General features: G+C 38.9%; 1 protein-coding gene across 2 annotated transcripts in view; it reads right to left on the bottom strand.

The window, feature by feature from the left end:
• Positions 1–11,200: 11,200 nt before the first annotated feature.
• LOC124865922 (protein argonaute-3) overlaps positions 11,201–20,214 on the bottom strand; it is a 37,025-nt gene continuing 28,011 nt past the window's right edge. The window contains exons 16-19 of one of the 2 annotated variants that reach the window (XM_047361442.1): positions 20,034–20,168; positions 19,287–19,388; positions 18,638–18,837; positions 11,201–18,376 (exon numbers count right to left, since the gene is read on the bottom strand). In XM_047361442.1, the coding sequence (XP_047217398.1) occupies positions 18,268–18,376; positions 18,638–18,837; positions 19,287–19,388; positions 20,034–20,168 (546 nt within the window). In that variant the 3' untranslated portion in view covers positions 11,201–18,267. Of the gene's footprint in view, positions 18,377–18,633; positions 18,838–19,286; positions 19,389–20,033; positions 20,169–20,214 lie in introns of those variants that run through there. The other variant, XM_047361440.1, reaches the window with a different exon arrangement.

Here is a 20,214-nt window from a genome sequence, read left to right on the forward strand (position 1 = left end):
TTTATTTGACTTAACTCCAAAATATTGTCTTTTTTGCCTTAAAGCCACTTTGTGACTGACTGGGTTGTATCCTCAGGGTCATTATGCATTTGGAAGACCCCTTTGTGCCCAAGCTTTACCTTCATCTCTGATGTCTTGAGATGTTGCTTACCTATTTTCTCCTAATGTCATTTTCTCATGATGCTATTTTTTTGTGAAGTGCACCAGTCTCTCCTGCAGCAGAACACCACAACATCTTGCTGCCATCCCCGTACTTACAGTTGCAATGTTGTTGTTAAGCCCACAAGCTTTCCCTTAGTCCTCCTAATGTAATATCTCCGGAGCTTCTTTATTTTCTTCAGTGCATTAGCAAACTGTAATCTGTCTTTTTATGTTGGTTTTATATTAATGGTTTCTTTCTTGCTAAATGGTGTTTCAGCCCATATCAGTACAGGACCCGTTTCACTTTGGATAATGACACTTTCTACCTCTCACCAGCATCTTTACAGGGTTATTTTCCTCCTCTTGTGTGGTTGATACAGGTTTGCACCGGAAAGAGTTCATCTCAGGAACAAAGAACCAATCTTCTTTCTTTTGTTTTTTGCAGCACTAGAGGCCTTCATTTTTTAATTTTTTCGACAGTAGGCAGACAGGAAATAGGGGGAGAGAAAGGGGGAAGACATTCGGCAAAGGTCTCCAGGTTCGGGACGCGAACCGGGACGGCCACCTCGAGGACTGTAGCCTCCATACATCGGTCACGCACTCAACCCCCATACCACCAGCACCGTGCCCACCAGTCTTCTTTCTAAACAGTATTATGGCGGACACATTATGTTCATACTTGTGTAGAATTGAAGAGATCAATGTTTACCTTAAAATATACCCACGGGTATTCCTGCTTTTAACTCAAATGTTGCAAATTAATCTATCCAAAGCTTGAAAAGCCATGACATAATCATCTGGGCTTCCACAAATTGTTTAACGGCATAATATTCTTATTGTATGTAGACTACTTACTTTGAAGACAGTTAATGTTTAGTCCAATTTAATGTCAAACGGTAAACATCTGCTTTAAACTGAAGGTCAAGTTCAGCCAGATTGGATGGATAGTATCTGTGAACATCAATCAAGTCCTGCTATAGATTCTAAATTAGATTAAGGTTTGGACTTTGACTAGGCCATGCTAACAAATAAATTTTCCTTCATTTATATCATTCTATTGTAGCCCGGACTGAATATTTTGGATCATTGTCCTGCTGGAAGATGAACATCTGTCTCAGTGTCATGTTTTATGAAGCCTCCAACAGGATTGCCTGGCATTCACCTCTATTCATCTTCCCATCAGGTATAGGACAGCAGGGACAGCCTACCTGTCCCTGCTGAACAGAAGCATCCACACAGCATAATGCTGCTGCCGCCGTGTTTCATTCTGTCTTTTAGGATTAAACACAGGTAGACTATTTACTATTTAGGCAACGTCTGAGGGCAAAACGTTGCACTGGAGGGGTAGCAGCATACGAGACCTAAAAACAAATGCATCCCACCCTTGTCTTGGTCCATATACACTGAATACATTGTTATATACAATAGATTGAAGGCTGTGGTTGTAACATGACAAAACGTAAACATATTTGTTGGCTATGGAAACTTTTTCAGGGCACTGTATGCTATATGGTTGCACCAGAGGCTGTATTTCTCTGTAGGCCCATCACCTAAACCAGGGATGGGCAACTCGAGTCCTCCAAGGCCGGTGTCCATCAGGTTTTAGATGTTATTCTGTTTCAAGATTGGACTTGCCCACCCCTGACCCAAACCTATGTGAAAAAACAAACCGTGAGTATGTTCTGGAGCACCCAGCTGGCTGTGGAAGACTTTTTTCTGTTACGACTCGAGTCCCATGCAGAGAAAGTTTGCTCCTTCTCTGTCTGACAACTGAGTTATTTTCAGATTCTGGCAGAATATTTGGGCCTATTTTTCACATCAAATCCCATATTGGCTGTGGCTCAATATGTTCTGATCACACTGTGAATTCCACTTGGTACATTTACTTTCTGGGAGTTTTCTTAGTCAGTTTTTGTTTTTGCTCCACAAACCAAAGGAAGCGTTCTTGGTGTTGATCCAGAAACTGCAGAGTTGTGTCTAAAAAGAATGCTGGATACATCATTGTGAACTGCGTGCTTTGCCAGTGCACTCATCGCACTCAAACCTTTTAACCTCCAGTATTGTTACTGATGTGCTCCACTGAGCCACATTAAGGAAGTGAGACCAAGTAGGTCAAGAGAGGGACATGCTTTTTTGGGTGTGAGAGGACAGTGGAAAAGAACAACAGCCCTCAAAGTTTTGAAGAAGCTTTTGAGAGTTTTCCAAAGATGAATTATTTTTTTCTGAAAAGATATTTTGTATTATAACAGAAAAATTACTGCAATATCTGTAAAAACTCCATAACATTGCTAAACCTTAAACTGATGTGATTGTAGAAAAGATCTTCAGGTCCCTGAGGACGTACCCTGGTGCTGAGCAGATGGTGATGAAATATTCTGAAAATGAGAAGAAATTGTGTTTAATACAAATCCCAGCTTCAGACTGTGATTCTGCTTCCTGTCATTTATTCCTAGCCAAAGAAATGTAACATGCATAAGCATTGCTACAAATATAAGCAATATCTTATAGGTGAATCGCTTCTCAGTTGGTCACTTCAGATATTTGCTAAATTCCCCTCTGCCAAGAGTCTATTTTCACATTTCTGCCTGAATTGTTATGTTTTCTTGTGCTTCCATACCTTTCAATGCTTCTCAATGAGCTACGGAGGGGACTGAGCTGCAGGGGAAACTCATATATCAGGTGAAGGAGAACCTGAAAGTTAGAATAACTCAAGCTGGACATAAAAAAGTTAATTTTTACCAAGATGTCTGGGCTAGTGAGCATATTTGGCAACTTTAATGACCAGACAGAAGCTTTTCCAGGAGACTGTAGAGCCTAATGAAATATTCCCAACCAGTCTCCAGACATTGAGCTAATGTTACAGACAGTCGCACCGTGGCATCTCAGAAATCATCAGTGGGCCACAAAATTGTATAGCATAGATTTAGTTAGGAGGTAACAAATTGTGCTTCTGTTTGCTCCCAAACCTCCCGTCAACACACTGAAACTGGACAGAATTAATACATATTTAGATTTGTAAGATAATACTTCCTGAAGATAAACTGATAAGCTTGAGATTTTGTTAGGATGATGAAAATCATTTTACAGATCAAACTGTTTTAGTTATTTCCCATGTAATCTTCAACAGAAGAAAAAAAACCTTCATGCTGTGTTTGAGCTGCAGCATCGTGCTTACATGAACCTAATGATGCTAACAAGCTGGAGCTTTTGTAGGATATATAAACTGTTCATCATCTCTTCTTGTGAAGAAGGATAACATTGCTTAATCAGCACTTCAACAGACAGGAAAGTGATCATGTTTGCATGTTTTTAGTCATAAAGCTGTCAAGGGAAAAATGGTTTGGATTTATTTTCTTTGTGAAATGTATTTCTCTTTAGATATGCATGAAAAATAATCTTAGGTAAATATCACTGAAACTTTATTTGGAGACCATGGTTTATGATACGAGTTTATGATTTTTTTTTAGATAAAAAATAAACAAAGCAAAATATAAATAAATACTGCACAGGCTAAAACAGAGAGAATAATCCACTATAAATTGTAAAACAAAACAAAAAACTATTAGACAAATAGCAATAATAATAAAAATAACTGTTAAGTAACAAAGACATCTAAACTAAAAGCCAAATAAAAAACTAAATAAAATAAAAAGCCCTGACGTTCCATAATAGGCAACCTAAAAAGATACATTTTTAATTTGCCCTTTAAAACATCAGCACTCTGACCTCAGGTTTTCAGAAAGGATTTTCCAAAGATCAGGGCCGCAAAGAAAAATGACCTCTCCTTGTAAATACAAACAAACACAAGATAAAAACACACCAGAAATAAATAAAAAATGTGTCCTCCTGTTATGAGCCTAATCAAGAGATTCTCATCAAATAATTTTGTCAGTAATGTGATTAATCAGTGAGGCATTGGCAAGCTTAGAGCGTTGAATGGGTTGTGAGCGATTTCTGAATAACAACCAGGAACAGATGTTCAGTTCAATCAGAATTTACAGCATCAACAAAACAGGACTGCATGCTGACAGACTTCTGTTATCTCCCAGATGCACATGGACTCAGACATTCGGATTTCTGTCCATATCATGAGGACTGGTTCACTGATCCTCAAATATCTCACACTATGACCCCAGTTTCTCACAGCTGGATTTCTTCCCCAGAGTCATTTCCACACAAAGGTAATGGTTATGGCATCACAAAAGATGAATGACTGGTCTGGCGTGATTAGAGGTAAACGTGACTTAATATTTATGATCAGAGGTTCAGAGCCACTCATTTTCTAACTTGTATTAAGAATGTCTTAACCTTTACAGACTTAGAGAGACATTTGGGGCAAAAGGTTTATTAATGTGTTGCTAACTTTTTCATGAAAAGATGCAATGTGTCCACAGGTAATCTGACTCCAAAGCTTTAATTTACCTGAAAATAAAAACATCAGTTCCTGTTAAAACAAAATGAAACATTTGTCCTTTTTTAGTACAGAATAAAATATATAACTTCTGACTCATTTGAAACTGCCCTAGGACTTTATTTAATATGAGAATCGGAACACTTAAAATCTGAGCGATTCATAATAAAACAGTTGAAGATAAAAGTGTCAGAGATAGTGTGTGTGTGTGTGTGTGTGTGGGTGGGTGTGTGTGTGTGTGTGTGTGGGTGGGTGGGTGTGTGTGTGTGTGTGTGGGTGGGTGTGTGGGTGGGTGTGTGTGTGTGTGTGTGTGTGTGTGTGTGTGTGGTGTATAACCTGCATATTTTCATGCAATCTGTAAGAATATACAAACAAGTGTACCAGTAAATATTCTCTGCCAGCATCATGTTCATAAATTATAAAAATTGGAGGATAACATATCTCTGAAGCTGCAGGACATTTGACTCTTTAACTCCTGCAAGAATCTCAGAAATAATTTCCCTTCTTAATTCAGTTTTCCACGTTCATACCTACCATGGACCTTTGGTCTTACCTTGTCCACCTTTTTATTCTCTTATCAAGTCTGTGTAGATTTGAGGCACCTCAGCTGATAATGCTACAGGAAGCCGTTGGTGTCAGGGTGTTCAGCAGAGGGCATAAATCTGTTAGGTTTTGCTGACCAAGACAATCAAGGTAGTTTTTTACACAATCTGCCACTCGAATGGCATGCTCTCTTGTTTTTCTGATTCTGAAGAGTAGCTATGACCCTCTGTGTCACATTATGTTCTTACCCTGGGGAAACAGGAAGTCATGGATTAACGATAACAGTTCCTGGATACTCTAATCAATGTAAAATAAGAAAGTAGCACATACATTTAAAAAAAAAAAAAAAAAAGCAAAAGCAGAAATGGTTGGAGCTCGCTGATGTTTGATGGAAGATCCAAAGAGAACCTTGATTTTATTGAACATTTTAAAAAAATGCAAATGCGAATAATTATGACTCTGGGGATTTTGTTGAAAACATTTTATTCTTAACATGAAGTATTTCTCCCACTGAATTAATAAAGTCAGATTTTGTCTACATTTATGTAGTGTGGAACTATGCTACTGCAATAGTAGTGTAGTTGTAGTTGTAATAGTACTATAATACAAATGTATTTTAAAGCTTGTTATGCATCTTTTTTTGGGGTGCCAGTAAATGTTTAGGGCTCTGGGGGGGTAATGTTTTGCTTAAAAAGATTAAAAAGCAAAACATTACTTTGACAGTCTGTGAATCCCAGGCCATAATGCACCAAAATTGTTAAAGTAACATGAAATCAATGTTTCTAGCTGACAGCAGCCAGCAGGTATCAAGTTGTACCAGGGTATTACTTGTGCAGCTGGAAGATTTTCTGCTGCAGCCTGACATCTGATAATTACCTCTGCAACAAGATTTTTTGTCATATTAGAGGAAAGGAGACAGGAGGTGGGCAGCCGGAGATTTAAGTAATGTTTTCTCTATATCATCCTCCGTCCTGACAGAAGCTATGAAGGGGGGTAGAAGTCAAAGGAATCCTTCAGACTGCTTATTTAAACCATGAAAAGAGAACAATTACATCGGATACTATTATCTCAGTTTAACCCTCACCATAAGTCTCTATTTTACTGCAGGTAAAAAGCTTGCATTCTGATCTGCATTACTTTACATGAGGTTAATAACAAATAGCTCTCCATCCAGTCTCCACCTTCTCAGTTGGTGAACTGTTCCCTCGTCTGGTGAGAAGTGGAACTGAGGGTTGTAATAATAGGATGGAGGTGGAAGTGTTCTCAAACGTTTAACAAGTACTACCTAAGTCAAGTAAGTTTTCTGAATATTATCATACTGATGGATAAGCGGCGGAGGTCGATGGATGGATGGATGGATGGATGGATGGATGGATGGATGGATGGATGGATGGATTTAGACGCACTATTATCCACTGGCAATGTACGGTTGGTAAAAGGACTTGGCTAATATGTTACATTTTTACACAGAAGTTGATATTTTGGGAAACAATTTGGCCATTAAGAAACATATGCAAATCCGAGCTTGACACTTTTCTTTTTCCTCCTAGTACATCAACATATGAGGACAAAATGTTCACTTCCTGTCTAATACATCCCACACACTAACAGGTGTAATGATGAAAAGGTGATCTTGATTGTGTGAATTGTGATTCACTTCACATGTCAGCAGTTATATTGTTATGCCTTATTTGTTGCATTGCTAATATTGCTTTGCCTTATCACAAAGCAAATCCAACTGGTTTTCCAGCTGGAACTGGAAAAGATTTAGTTGGGTTTGATGTCATTCTCGGATCCATTATTGGGTTACAGAGGTAAATGGATGTTGCATAAGTAGCCATCAGTACTTCAACCCACTTCAGTCTCCTCTGGAGGTTCTGCAAATGTTCTCCATTATAGTTCTCATTTGAGAAATATCTTGTTAAGAAGAAAAGGGTTTCCTTTAACAACTAATTTTCTTGGGTGTTGATCATTAGCTCTATATAAAAGATGTATTTGTTCATATTCATCTTGCAAATAAATAATATCAGAACTCTTTTAGAGTATTACTAAAGGCAGCCTAATTGCATTGTTGCAATTGTAGAAGGCTAGTGGGGTTTTGATTTCATAGCAGAATGAGGGGCTTGCCCAGGGCACCATTAATGTAAATAATTTGCAAATAAACTTTGTCATTGTCATACATGGTGGTGTATTCAAATAATAATAACAGTACACTAAAATCTGCTAATTTTAGGCATTTTGTGTTTTCTCCTGAAAAGATGGTCCATGTCAAGTTGTTACTTGGCTGGGCATGCCACTCAAATGAGAGTAATCCTGCAAAATAAGGAATCATTAAATGAACAAACTTACAGAGTAGTTTATTATCTATTTTTGTTTTTCTGTGGATGAAGTTGTATCACCGGGAAATCTTGTTATTTTTCAGCAGGGAGAAGCTTTGACAAGTGTATTTAGGCTTTGAGTGGGAAATCTGGTTGCCGTACCCACATTTCTCCCTTTATTTAAACGAAGCACAGAAATAAGCACCATCATTTTGTCAAATGGATGTAACTTCTTGGCATGCAGGGACTGACAGCCAGGATGAGAACATAATCAGTGTTCAGTCCCACCCTGCAGAGCATCTGGTAGCAGAAAACTTCCTTTGCCACATTTTTAATGATGCTGAAAACAGTTTCATTTAGTTTCAGATGAGGAAATAAGAAACACAATGCTGATCCATGAGGAAAAGTAAAAAATTATTGCCTCTATTTTGTATGTTATTAAACAGGAAATTTAGTTGGTAAAACCTTTACATATAAAAGGGTCAGGGACAACCTACCCATAATAGCTAGTGTCACCCTTGCTGGCTGAAGTAACTTCAGTGAGATGCTTCTTGGGGCCATCTAGTCTCCGGCATGGTTGGAGGCCCAACCCTCACTTGAGATGTCTGCACTTTGACTTTTGCCCAGAATTTCCATTTCTTGATTCTCAGCCAGTCCTTTAGGGGGTTTCTGGGTCAGTGTCATGTTTCAGGGTCCAGTTCTGCTTCAGCTTTAAGTTTCTTAGGTATGGTCTCACATTTTTCTCAGGGTCCTACTGATACAGGCTAGAATTTATGGTGAGGTGACCAATTCCTTCTACAGCACACATTTCCAAACCATGAACCTTCCAACTCTATGCTTCACAGTTGGTATGAAATGCTTTTTCTAGAATGCTGTGTTTGGTTTTCGCCAAACATCTCCTATGTTCTGTTGTCCAAATAATTAAAATTTAGACCCATCTGTCTTGTCCAAACACATCATTCAAGAAGTCCCGGGACTTCAAGTACAAGGGATGAACCAAAAAGTGACATACGCCCTTTACCACACAAACTTTTTAGATGTATCAGTAATGAACCGACAGTGGAAATGTGTGCAGCCCCAGATCGAAGGCCAGGGGCCATTTAATTCAGGTCTGTTTTAGAAAGGATGCATCTAAAGGCTGCAGGACAGTAACTCTAGAGGACTGAACTTCGACATCCACGTCCAAGGCTCTTCAAGGCACAGATCTACACTTATAGACCGTTTTGGCGACACCTAGAGGCTATGCTGCAAAACTGCTTATAATGTGAAAGTTATTGTACGTCAGAGAAATGATGAACAATTAATTTATGCACATTTAGTTACAATTATAAAAGTGCATATTAAAGCATGCATATAATGGTGCAGATAATTGACTTTAGCAACAATAGCTTTTTAGAGAACAAAATTGAAAAAAAAAAAACAGACAAATCTGGTATTTGTGTATGGTTTTGAAAGACTGCAATTATGTCAGTATAGGGAATAAAATAAACGGTACATTTCAAAAGTTGGGCCTGAGGCCAGTCTGCATAGATTTCGTTTTTATGTTTTTTTTTTCCAGATACTCCTGCTTCCCCTGGTAGACCTGAAAGATGAACATTAGTTAAACTGGTTACTCTAAAGTTGTTTAGGTATGAAGGGTATATGTGTGCATAGTTGTTTTACTTTGTGTTGCCCTATGATGTACTGGTAAGTGGATTTAGACAATGGATGGATGAATGTACATAATGTCTGTAAGTGATCTCACTTAAACTTATATGAACTTTTGGCAGCCAAACTAACTGCAACACTGAAAAATACACCTCAAAGCATAAAAATGAGATTTAAAGGATTTTTTTAATCAGCACACAGGTGTTTTCAGTTACTTTAGCTGGTTAATACTCTGTGTTCAGGTTTGCCATGTGGGGAATTATGTGTGATCTAAACTCATGCACTGACAACAATGACATAATTAGTGTCAGGGGAAGGAAGGATGTGGATCAATGAGTTTTTATGCACAGGTGCACACCAATCAGGGGGAAAAAAGTGAAACAACCCGCAGCTGTGCTGAAGCTTTAGCTAAAATGAATATAAGCAGTAATCCTTGCTTATTTTCATGCAACCATTGCTCACTAAATCACCAGGAAATATGGCAGCCTGGAAGTGAATGAACACATCAGCTAAGAGTATTTATTAATGGTTGCTGATTAGTGTGTAATTTGCAATTGCGTTAGGGCTTGTAGTTCAGGACAGTTATAGTATTTTCCATGTTTTCATTGAAAACACATAAGAATAAAGAACACAGAAATGCATAGCCTAATTCCCATCCTGTGGTGATAATTTATAGGGTGGTGCGTCCAGTATGGAGAAGGAAGCCATGAGAAATGTCTAAGAGAGAGCAGCTTTTAGCCCCAACAGACACAATGATCTAAAAATCACTCTTTGGCTGCATACGACAAAGCGCTTGTGACAAAAATGATCTTAGACAAACAGGTAGAGATCATTTCTTCCCCCTTTTGTCTAAACCGTTGTGCACTCCATAGTAGCGACTTGTGCATTTGTTGTGTATACTATAACGACAGTGAATGGAAGTAGTAAAAAGTCTCACTTTTCTATCCATGATCAAACAATGTTTAACTCCATTGCATCTATGTTCATTTGGAGGCCGTCAAATATGCTCTTTATTCATTTATTATTCTCAATTTTAACTAAGTTTCCTGAAAGGATATGATCAAATTATAAGCTTTTGTGTGCTTTGAAGAAAAAAAGTGAACAGGATAATTTATCACCTATAAAACAATGTATACAAAGTGCTTTGTTATATATGAGTTTGTCTCAGACAGATGTGAGGGATTTGTTAATTACTAGCTGCTCTGAAAATTCCCATTTGAAACCTTATAACCTGGATGTTACATCTAAAATTAGGGGCATAAATCTATTAGAAAACATTTTGAAACCCGAAATTACACATTGGACAGTGCAATTATTTGGAGCACCTATATTTTCAGTTTTTTTTTTTTTTTTTGCTTTGTTTTGTTTATATTTATCAGCCCAAAATTATGATTTTAACATGTTTTTATGTTTAATGCTTTAAAAAGGGGACTTCCTGTTTTTGTTGAGCAAAAACTATTTTAAATTGAACTTTTTGGGCCAAAACAAATTAAACAAATTTCATTTCATGCAGAGTGATGAAATGTATTCAAAAGATTTTCAGTAGTTGTATTTGTGACAGACCATTAAATCTGTGACTGATTCCATTTCTAATCATGGCATTTTATAGTTTAAAAAGTCAAACGTTCAACCCTATCAGATGGCTGAGAAAATTCTCTTTATCTTGAGAAAAAAATCCAGCAGGAAAACAACTGGATGCCAATAAAAGGCTTTAGTCAGCTACACACAATAAAACTGAAAGGTTCCCCCAGGGAAAGACTTTTTGGCCCAATAGGCCCAACAGTTAATTTCTGGTCTTGTGATGAAAGTGGTCCAAGCAGAACCTGTGCATGCCAAATATGCCAGGTCTGCTGCATGCAATTGTTCTTTCCCTTTCACACTGTGTGGTTCACTGGAATTTAAACCTGGGTCATCCTCTAACCATGTTACATGCAGTCTATGTATTTATATGATTTAGTGATTTTATTTGTGCTTTTCTGAAGCATCTATGCTTTTCTGATATACATTACTAATACAGCAAACAACCCACATAAATTAATATTTAAACTTGTTTAGCGACATTACTTAGCATTTTCATTCTTAATTACTTCAATAAATATCACTACAGTCCAAAAAAACATCTTAAAAAAAACAGACAAAGTAAAGCAAAGCATTTTATTGCAAGAATTAGTCAAAGATACACTTCAAACTGAAGCAAAGCAACACTAAAAAGGACAACAAACTATATGAGGGTTACAAAAGAAAGACATTTAAAACTTAAAGGAATAGAGCTGTTGGTACAACAGAGCCTTTGCGAAATACTGAGACATGGATCGTTCTTTTTCTGTGACTGCTCAACATGTATGTCTGTTTGCTGGTGCCTCATTCAGAAGTATCAGAGCCCAGGATCTTCAGTTTGCTACAGTGAAGACAAAAAAGGATACTCAAGCAATCAGAGTACACAAAGTGATTTAAATCCTTGACCACTGTTATTCATCTTTCATCAAACTATTAAGTGTGTACAAAGTAAACGGCATCAGGAGCCTAATCTCTTCTGCAATATTTGGTTTGAAATTTGCTGGAATGCAAAAAAGAAAAGAAAAAAAACATTGGTAAGGTGTGGGTTGAGGGAGTAAACATTCTGGTAAACATTTATTAGACCAAACATTATTTAGTTTAAAAGGACAAAAATGGCCTATTTGCTTTGGAACATGTCTGACAAAACCTGAAAAAGGTCCATGTCTCTGATTTTCCTTCAGACTCAGGAACAATGAATTAAAAAAAGGAAAACAATTCATCCTTGGTTTATAGTACAGGCACAGGTCTCTATAATCCAGTAGGCTGGGAGAACCTCGTGGTTTTATAAGGCCAAGGTCAAACTGTATCTGAAAATACTGTTCTTTGGATTTGCCATCAGTGACAATAATGGGACTTGTAAAAAAAAAATTGAATTAGAATATGTATGAAATGAAATGATTATATAATTATCCTGAAGCACAGAGCACTGAACATCAGGTGGAAACAAATGCTAAGAAGGGTTTCTGAATGCCGTTTGACCCAGACTTGATTTCAGCTCTGACATTAGCAATATTTAAAAAGCTCACAATTCAGAGTTCTCCAAAAAACAACATGTTAGTGGTTTCTGTGCGAAGTGAGCAGAGATCAGGACACCAGTTTGGAAGTCAGGACAGATCAAGTACCCAGGCTAGTTTGCTTGGTAGGCTGCCAAGGGAAAGGCTTTGCAAGGTCATGCAGATTTCTGACGACAGTAAAAACACATCTAAGGCTGAGGCATGTCTTCTCTTGTGGAATGAGATCTGTTGTTGCTGTAAAATATTCTGGCACCAGAAAGGAAACAATTTTAAGAGAAAAGAAGCTAAGCCTACTTGAAAAACAAAGAAACAATTTCAACATGACCCCCAAAAAATTGCCTTTCAGATATCTTTCCTCTCTTCCCCCCAGTCCACTTGTCCTGTACTGGCTCGGGGAATTTTACAAGGCTAACGTACCAATTAGCAGCTTGGGATGAAAAAAGTCAGCTTTTTGACACTCCGGTCAGTGTGGTTCGGAAATGGTTCCATTCGTCAAAGATGAGCTATAGGTGGGGGAGGGGGGGAATCGCCCTCTTAGCTGGTAAAAAAAAACCAAGTCAAATCGGAGGCATGACTAGAAGAGGAGCGAGTCCGACCCACGGCTGTAACAAGGCAAATCTTAACCTCGAACCCCCTGACATATTGTTGTGCTTGTTTAACAAAATAAGGCATCAACATCAAGAGGGAGGGGCTTAAATTAAAAAAAGCACCTCTTCCTCTTAGCTCCACCCCCCCACCCCCACCCCAAACTGCAAAAACGATGCGGAGACTCCAGCCGCTTCAACGCGCTCTCAATAAATACACCATAAAATATTCCGCATATATATTTCATATTATTTATATATATATATATATATATATATATATATATATATATATATATATATATATATATATATATAGAAAGAACATTTAAATAGGACAACAAAAGTCGGCTCAAGAACAATCTTTTTTTAAAATTAGATAACCGTTAAGACAAAACAGAATATTGTTTCTTTTTTTTTGTTTGTACTTTTACAGTTATAACTATTCTGACACTAAAATAGTTACCGTATAAGAATATCGCAATCAGGCATTACTCAAGCATTATATGTCGTTATAAAAGCCATTTGCAGTTTTCTTACATGTAGTATAACATATGCAGCATACCAAGGTAAATGAGGTGCAGTGTTTTGAGATTTCTCGTAATAGAAAGCATTAACCCTCCCCCTCCTGTTCCCTCCCCCCAGAATAAAACTATGTAGACGGTCCTCAGTTTTCAGTCGACGCCGTAGCGGCTTGAGACGAGGATAGTGCTAGGCACGCATTCCTTCCATCAGAGACGAGAAACACAGGCAGGGCGGTGAATCGAGATGAAAAAATGCCACAGGCTGCTGCTACTAGGGCCGGGCATCAAGTGGAAAATCTCAATACTGACACTGGACCTGCCATTTTACTCCATATGTACTGTTAGTTAAAAGGACACTTGACTATATCTTCCTGCGTCTTTAAACACATTAAGATCTTTTTCCATCTTGCTTTCTTCAGTCAGACAGAACCCAGTTGAGAAGATGTTTTGTCATGCAAAATTAGTGTAAAAAAAAAAACAAAAAAACTTTTCCTTCACTTGCTTTAACATTTTATGCCCAACAAACCACGTTTTGATGCCCATACAGCTGTGGTTATAGCAACGCGCCGAGTGGCAGTTTCGGAGAGGACACGGACACAAGAGAGAAAGGCAGACTCAACCGAGCCAAACAGAGCCACGAGAGCACGAGGCACACTTTAAATAACCGGCTGCATCGTTTGGTAACGCACGGGTTTGAGGAACAGGGACTAAAACCTCTTGGCCTTGTGTCTGAGGGAAAATGGCAGTCTCTAAAGTGCTGTGCTAAGTTCATCACTTGTGATTGGTGGGTGTTACGCAATAAAAGCATAAAAAAAACAAAAAAACGACCCCGGCACCACCCATGCTCGATCCCGCAAACCGACCCAGAACCACATTCGACTGTCCCACGAGCCATTGGTCCAAGACACTGGATGTTCTAGAAGCCTGCGCTCCATCAGAAAAATCTACTTGGCATTATATATTCTCCTATTCTATTCAGACTCACGGTCTCGGTACATTGAATCTCCAACACAGAGTGTTCATAATGTGGCCACCGCTGAGGACATTTTCATTTTATTGGTTAAGTTTTACATTATCACATAACAGCACCATCGAGAGGAAAGGCACTTTCTGTGGACATCTTCTCACTCCTTTGCCACCTTCCTGAAACAAGCAGAGCAACAAAAAAAAAAAAAACAACTGAAAATCATCAATTACTAAAAAGAAAAAAAAAAAAGGTTAAATGTAGCTACTTCTACAATAGAAATAAAAGATGGAAAAAAACTGACTTCTGCACAGAAATCTAAGAGAATTTGATCTATACTCTTTAGTTCTGCGCATTAATTATTTCCAATCGAATCACATTTTAAAAAAGGGAAAGTTTCTCAAAACCAAAGATCCAAATGAATGTTTTCTTCAGAGCTGAATTGCTCTTGTCTATGATAACTAGCTAATACTTGCAAAGAGCAGATAATGGCATTTAAAATTCAAGACAAGCAAACACATCCACTATGTAAACATGTTCTCGACTGCAGAGATACAATCCCACCTCCTTTTGTTCAACCTCCAACATAACCTGCCACCTAAAGTTCTCACTGATCGTTTTAAAAATCCATCCAAAAACACGCAGACCTGAAAGCTCCAGAAATCCCACCAAGTTGTCCTCCGGTTTCAACCTTTCACGTGCCACGTGGGGAGTTTGAATGAGATAGTGTGGCCACTGCATGTGGTCCTTCGGCACAGGGGGAGAACCTTTTCCTAAAAGGTGTAAAAATGAGATTACAGGCTTTGTCACACTGATTTACCGGGAGGCCGACACTCTGGATTTGTGTGCTCATGGAAGGGGCTCGAGGCCAGTTTGTGGAACAGGAGCTGCAGTGCGATGCAAATCCCTTGAGGATTTAACTCAAAGCAACTGAGAACTTTTACCCAATTGTCAAGTTATTTTTTGATCGTGTGGATTTGAAATGGATCACAAAAACCTTCCCATTTCGCCCAGCTCTCTCAAGGAGCAGTTATCAGCACATTCATAAGTATCAAGCGCAAAATATCAACTACAGACATTATTGTCCTAAAACAAAAGGTGTGCAGGGCATGCCAACATCATCTCATTTAAGTTTCCAGCTGTGAGAACAAAAATTAGAAGAACATTAAGCATCTTGCAAGCTTTTTTTTATCCAAACATCAAAGAAAGCGGTGGCTGAAGTCCACATCCTTACCAATAACAGTCCACACACACGTCACTAGGTCCAACAACCCCACCACATGTACTGTACGTCTATTCACTGACACAGGAACGATTCAACAGTCAGTTGCAATAACTAAACTTTGTTATATCTTTTTAAACTTTTCTAATGATACATTAATTACCAAGATTAATAATTAGACTACATCTTTTCTGTTAGCAAAAATAAGTGGTGTGCATTACATAATTTAAAATGTACAAATATATTTCATATTCTGGCTTTTTAAAAAGATACTGGTGAAATAATGAAGGCTCAAACACACTGGCCTCCAGACTGCAAGGCTGCGACAGTGGAGGCAGGATCCTACATTATACCTCACTGTTCTAAGGAACGTCTGCCATTGTACCGTTCACAAGTTCTCCAACCCCTAAAATCGATGCTAATCTAACCCAAAATTGTTAAATCTACTCTTTGCACCAATCACATCAAAAGCACCTTTTCCTGTCCTTTCATTCTGAGGTTCTCTTACCCAAACCTGCTTATTTAGAGTCTCGTTCACAGAGGCTCAGATTCAAACTCTTAGAGTAGCACCATGCCTGTGTTCGTTTAGGAACACATGCTTCTTTAGTGCAGATAACTTTTTAAAAACATGTCCCGAACAAGCTTCAGGTCTTCAACAGAGAAGAGGAGCAATGTGGGGAGCGTTCTGTAGGTAAACACTTCCAGGAAAATGTGCCTTCACAGCACGTTGGAATCATGAGCACAAGCACAGAGGGTTAAGGTTTCTTCATGAGGCATCAACAGAGAAAGCCGACAAACTACACATTTAAAATATGGGGAAAAGTCCCAGCAACGTCGTGGCTTTGGATGCGTGAGTACACAAGGATGCAGCCATGAGCCATCTCCGTTTGGTCTGCGACAGAGACGTTACTTGCACCAATAAGGCACATCTGATGCATGAACAAGTCTTCAGTCACCAAATAGCTGTACTTCAGCTGCAAATGTTAATAACCCACATAACTCCTCTGCTCTGTTTTGAGGCCATTTCCTATTCAGGGCCAGTTAAATGGGCAGGACTTACACCTTGCTGAGGTCTTCCGACTTCAACCGCAGGAATAATGTCCTGAAGGTCTTTACTCCATGCCCATCAATCCAGTCCACTATTTTAAAAACCCACCATAGCAGCTGGATTAATGTCTTTTGAATATTAAGTAAAAAAAAACAAAAAAAAAAACTCTAAAGCACAGCCAACAGCTGTGACGGCCATACAGGCAGAAAAGGAATAGATATTTTGATCTAAAGTCGTTTTAATTGAGATGTATAGACAAGTCAAAAGGCCGTTAAGAAGAATGACAGGTGTCAGGTGGAAGTTTCCGCTTGTTGAAATATGCTTTATGATCACTAACTGATTGAAATGAGATTCCTACAGCTTTTGACAACTAAACGTTTCTGCCAGGCACTTAAATACTTCTTTTTTATGGCCTTTATGCTCCACCTTGCTGCTGTTTGCCTAGAAGCTTGGAGACAACCTCACTAGCAAAGTCATGATCAGAAGTTTTAAAATCAATGATCACACTGAAGGTACAGGGGTGCATAAACTCCTTCCGTGCAAGTAGAAACACAATAATCATCTAAACTGCAGATGCACCACTTTTGCTAAACAGCAACGGGGAAGGCGACCAAAAACAAATAACAAAAAATGCACTGCTCCTTTATCTCAGAGGAGCGGAAAAAGAAGTGCCTCTGAAGTGAGTGAACTTTTCGTTGAAATATTAAACCATGAGTCATTTAAATCCCCTAAAATCCTCTTCCCTTCGTTCAACTGATTATTGCACTAAAGGAAACCATTGTCACAATCTCAAATTATCCATCTCGAACAGGGAGGGAAATTCAAGATAAAGCACTGAGGAAAATGCATGCATGCACGCTAAGAATAAGAATAAAACTCATATAACTAATTAAAAAGGATAAAACAGTTTCCCGCATTACGCAGAAGAAATGACTGGATTAAAAACAGTGTTATACTTAGAGATACTCCATATATGAATGCACTTCAGCATTTCTTTTACGACAGCCAATAAAAACTGCCGCAGTTGAAAACCTGGCAACTGACCATAACTATAAATCAAAAATCATCTAAAATGTTCCAAGACAACTTCTCATTGTGACTTTTAGAGGGCATTTATACCTCAACGCCAACAGATGGCAGTGTGCTCTAACAAACATTTGTCTTCATAAAAAGTAACACTAGGCAGAAGTGAAAGTAGGAAAAGTGGTAATGTGAAGGACCTGTGGTCCGTAGAAATACACTCCAAATAATCCAGACGCTTCTCGCTTTTTTTAAACCTCGGGGAGTTTCGACAAACTACAGTAAAACTGAAAGAATGTAAAAGTGCTGCTGCTCAAACTGACTTGAGGTACTGGAAATGGTGCAGGATGAGCCAAATGAAGAAGGTCCGGGCCAAAGGAGGGGAAAAGTAAAAAGAAACAAAAATAAAAAACACCCACAAGGTTACAAGAAAGGGAGTTGAATGGGGAAGAAAAGATTGGAGGGGCACTGAAGAGGGGGCCTGAATAGAGTGGGAATAAACTAGTTGGCTGGTTTAATATTGCATAATAGTGCTGAGTTTCTGTTTTGTTTGTCTTTAAAGCAGCGTTTGCATCCTCAGTCCAGTGTAGGGGTGCCTCCTCCCCTCCCTCCTCCCTTCTCTCCTCTGCACAGTGTCAGGTCCGCATTGACTCGCCATGTGGGGCTGGGGGGGGGTTGGGCATGCACCTATGAGGACTCCTTGACTGGCGAGCCAGGCGTGCATGGTTGCTTTTGTGTCTGTGTGATCGTGGTTGGGGAGGGATGTTGTTTTGCTTAGGCGAAGTACATGGTCCTCAAGGTGTCGTGGTGAATCTGAACAGCTTTGGCCAGCGCCTGCGGGTCTCGACCGTTACTCTGACCAGACACATGGCTGCCTTCGGCACTGAGGAGAGAAGAAGAAACCGCTTGTGGTTGACGGCAAACAGGACTGTATGAATATAACTATAGAACATTCTAATCACATAAAACTGTATTTTACAGTCATCAGTTTGGTTTTAATTTTGGGTTTTCCTTGGCTTTAAGCCATAATCACCAAATAAACCTTGAAGTTTATCACTGTATGTTATAAAACTTTATTTTTCTATATTTTGAAATGAATAACTAACAAACCAAAACAAAAGACAAGGTCGTTTGCTCTCCTCACCTGTCATGCTCTTTGTCCACCAAATGGTAGCGGGCACGAAAGGCGACCAGGTGGGCATAGTAGGCGGGGGCGGGGATGGAGACCGAGCGGGTACAACGCACGTAGGTGTGGCACAACTGGTAGGTGAGCAGCTGGAATTCGTCAGCAGTAAAACAATTGTCATCCCACAGTACATGGTAGTGGGAGGGCCGGCTGGTGCCCTGAGAGGGGACAATTAAATGGTAGAGCTGTATAATTACTAGCTTTTGACTGGTTGGCAGGAATCAGCCTTGATGGACACCCAAAAAAAACTTACTAAATGAAATAATTCTTGGTCATTTATTGGTAAACAAATACTAAGAGATAGACTAAGTCAGTTTACACTGACAGAGAGACATAAATCTGCAACATGTGCATCTGCAGAAGGCACAGGATCACTTCTGATACTTAAAAGTATTAAAAGCAAGTTACACATCCTTGCATGTCAAATCATTTGTTTAGAGTTGTACAAAACAGGATAATTAAGCTATTTTAGCAACATTTTCAAATCTTTAAAACAGTTCAAAAAGGTTCAAACAACCGCCTCTGGACACATTTTTATGAGAGAAAATGATTGAACTTATTCAAAATATATGAACTAAACATATGTAAAAACTCAAAGTGTACTGACCTGGATTCCAGCGTGACTGCAGAGGTAAAAGTCAAACTCGTAGGGATGCGTGATGTCTGTGTCCACAGTAGTACCAGCAGGAATGTTTCCACTGCGTCCAACCTAAAAGTTTTTAATGATTTTCAGTTGTTTTTTTTTACTATTCAGAAAAAACCCCATTAAAAAAAAACAACACAAAGGCACTCAATGCATTGAAGTTTTTCAAATAGTTAAAGGTAAAAACAGAAATCGTTCATGGAGCATCAAAGGCAGACATCAAAAACAACCAATTAAAATCCCTGTGCCCCTGAGAGCCTCATGCTCTGTATGAGAGTCTGGAGAAAATAAGGTTATTAACTGGCTTGGTTTTAGTCAGGAGGCCTTGAGTACCACTCCAGAGCTATTGGTGGGGACCCTAATGCTTTAATCGAACGCAATTAGGTCAGGAGGGTTAACAATCCAGTCGACAGCATAAACCAGAATTACCTCCTAATGGTTGAAAAGCATTAAGCACCAGCGAGGATGAGGTTTGTTTCCACATGAACCAACACCAAACATATGGAGCTACTCTTTTATTTCTATTCTACAGAAACTGTCTTTTCCAGAATAAACCTTTATCAAGAATAAGATGATCAGACGGCACAATGGTTCTCACTCTTTCACTGCTGCTGCATGGGCAAATGAATAAAAGGAGTTACTAATGATGAAGTACTACCTTTAATGGGCAGAACTATCCTACTTCTTTTTTTTGTTCAAGTTGGAACTTACTCTCTCATTGCGGTCGGCGCAGAAGAGGCGGGTATGGTGGCGTTTTTGCACGACGATGTAAGTGATGCCTGGCTGGTACTCCTTCTCCAGGCTGATACAGGCCTCCCGGATGGCCAGCAGCTCATAGTACAGCACCTGATGAACAACAGTAATCCTTCTTAATGACGTGGTGGAGGAAAAA

This window comes from Girardinichthys multiradiatus, chromosome 3, assembly GCF_021462225.1.
Source record: "Girardinichthys multiradiatus isolate DD_20200921_A chromosome 3, DD_fGirMul_XY1, whole genome shotgun sequence".
NCBI classification, from domain to species: Eukaryota; Metazoa; Chordata; class Actinopteri; order Cyprinodontiformes; family Goodeidae; genus Girardinichthys; species Girardinichthys multiradiatus.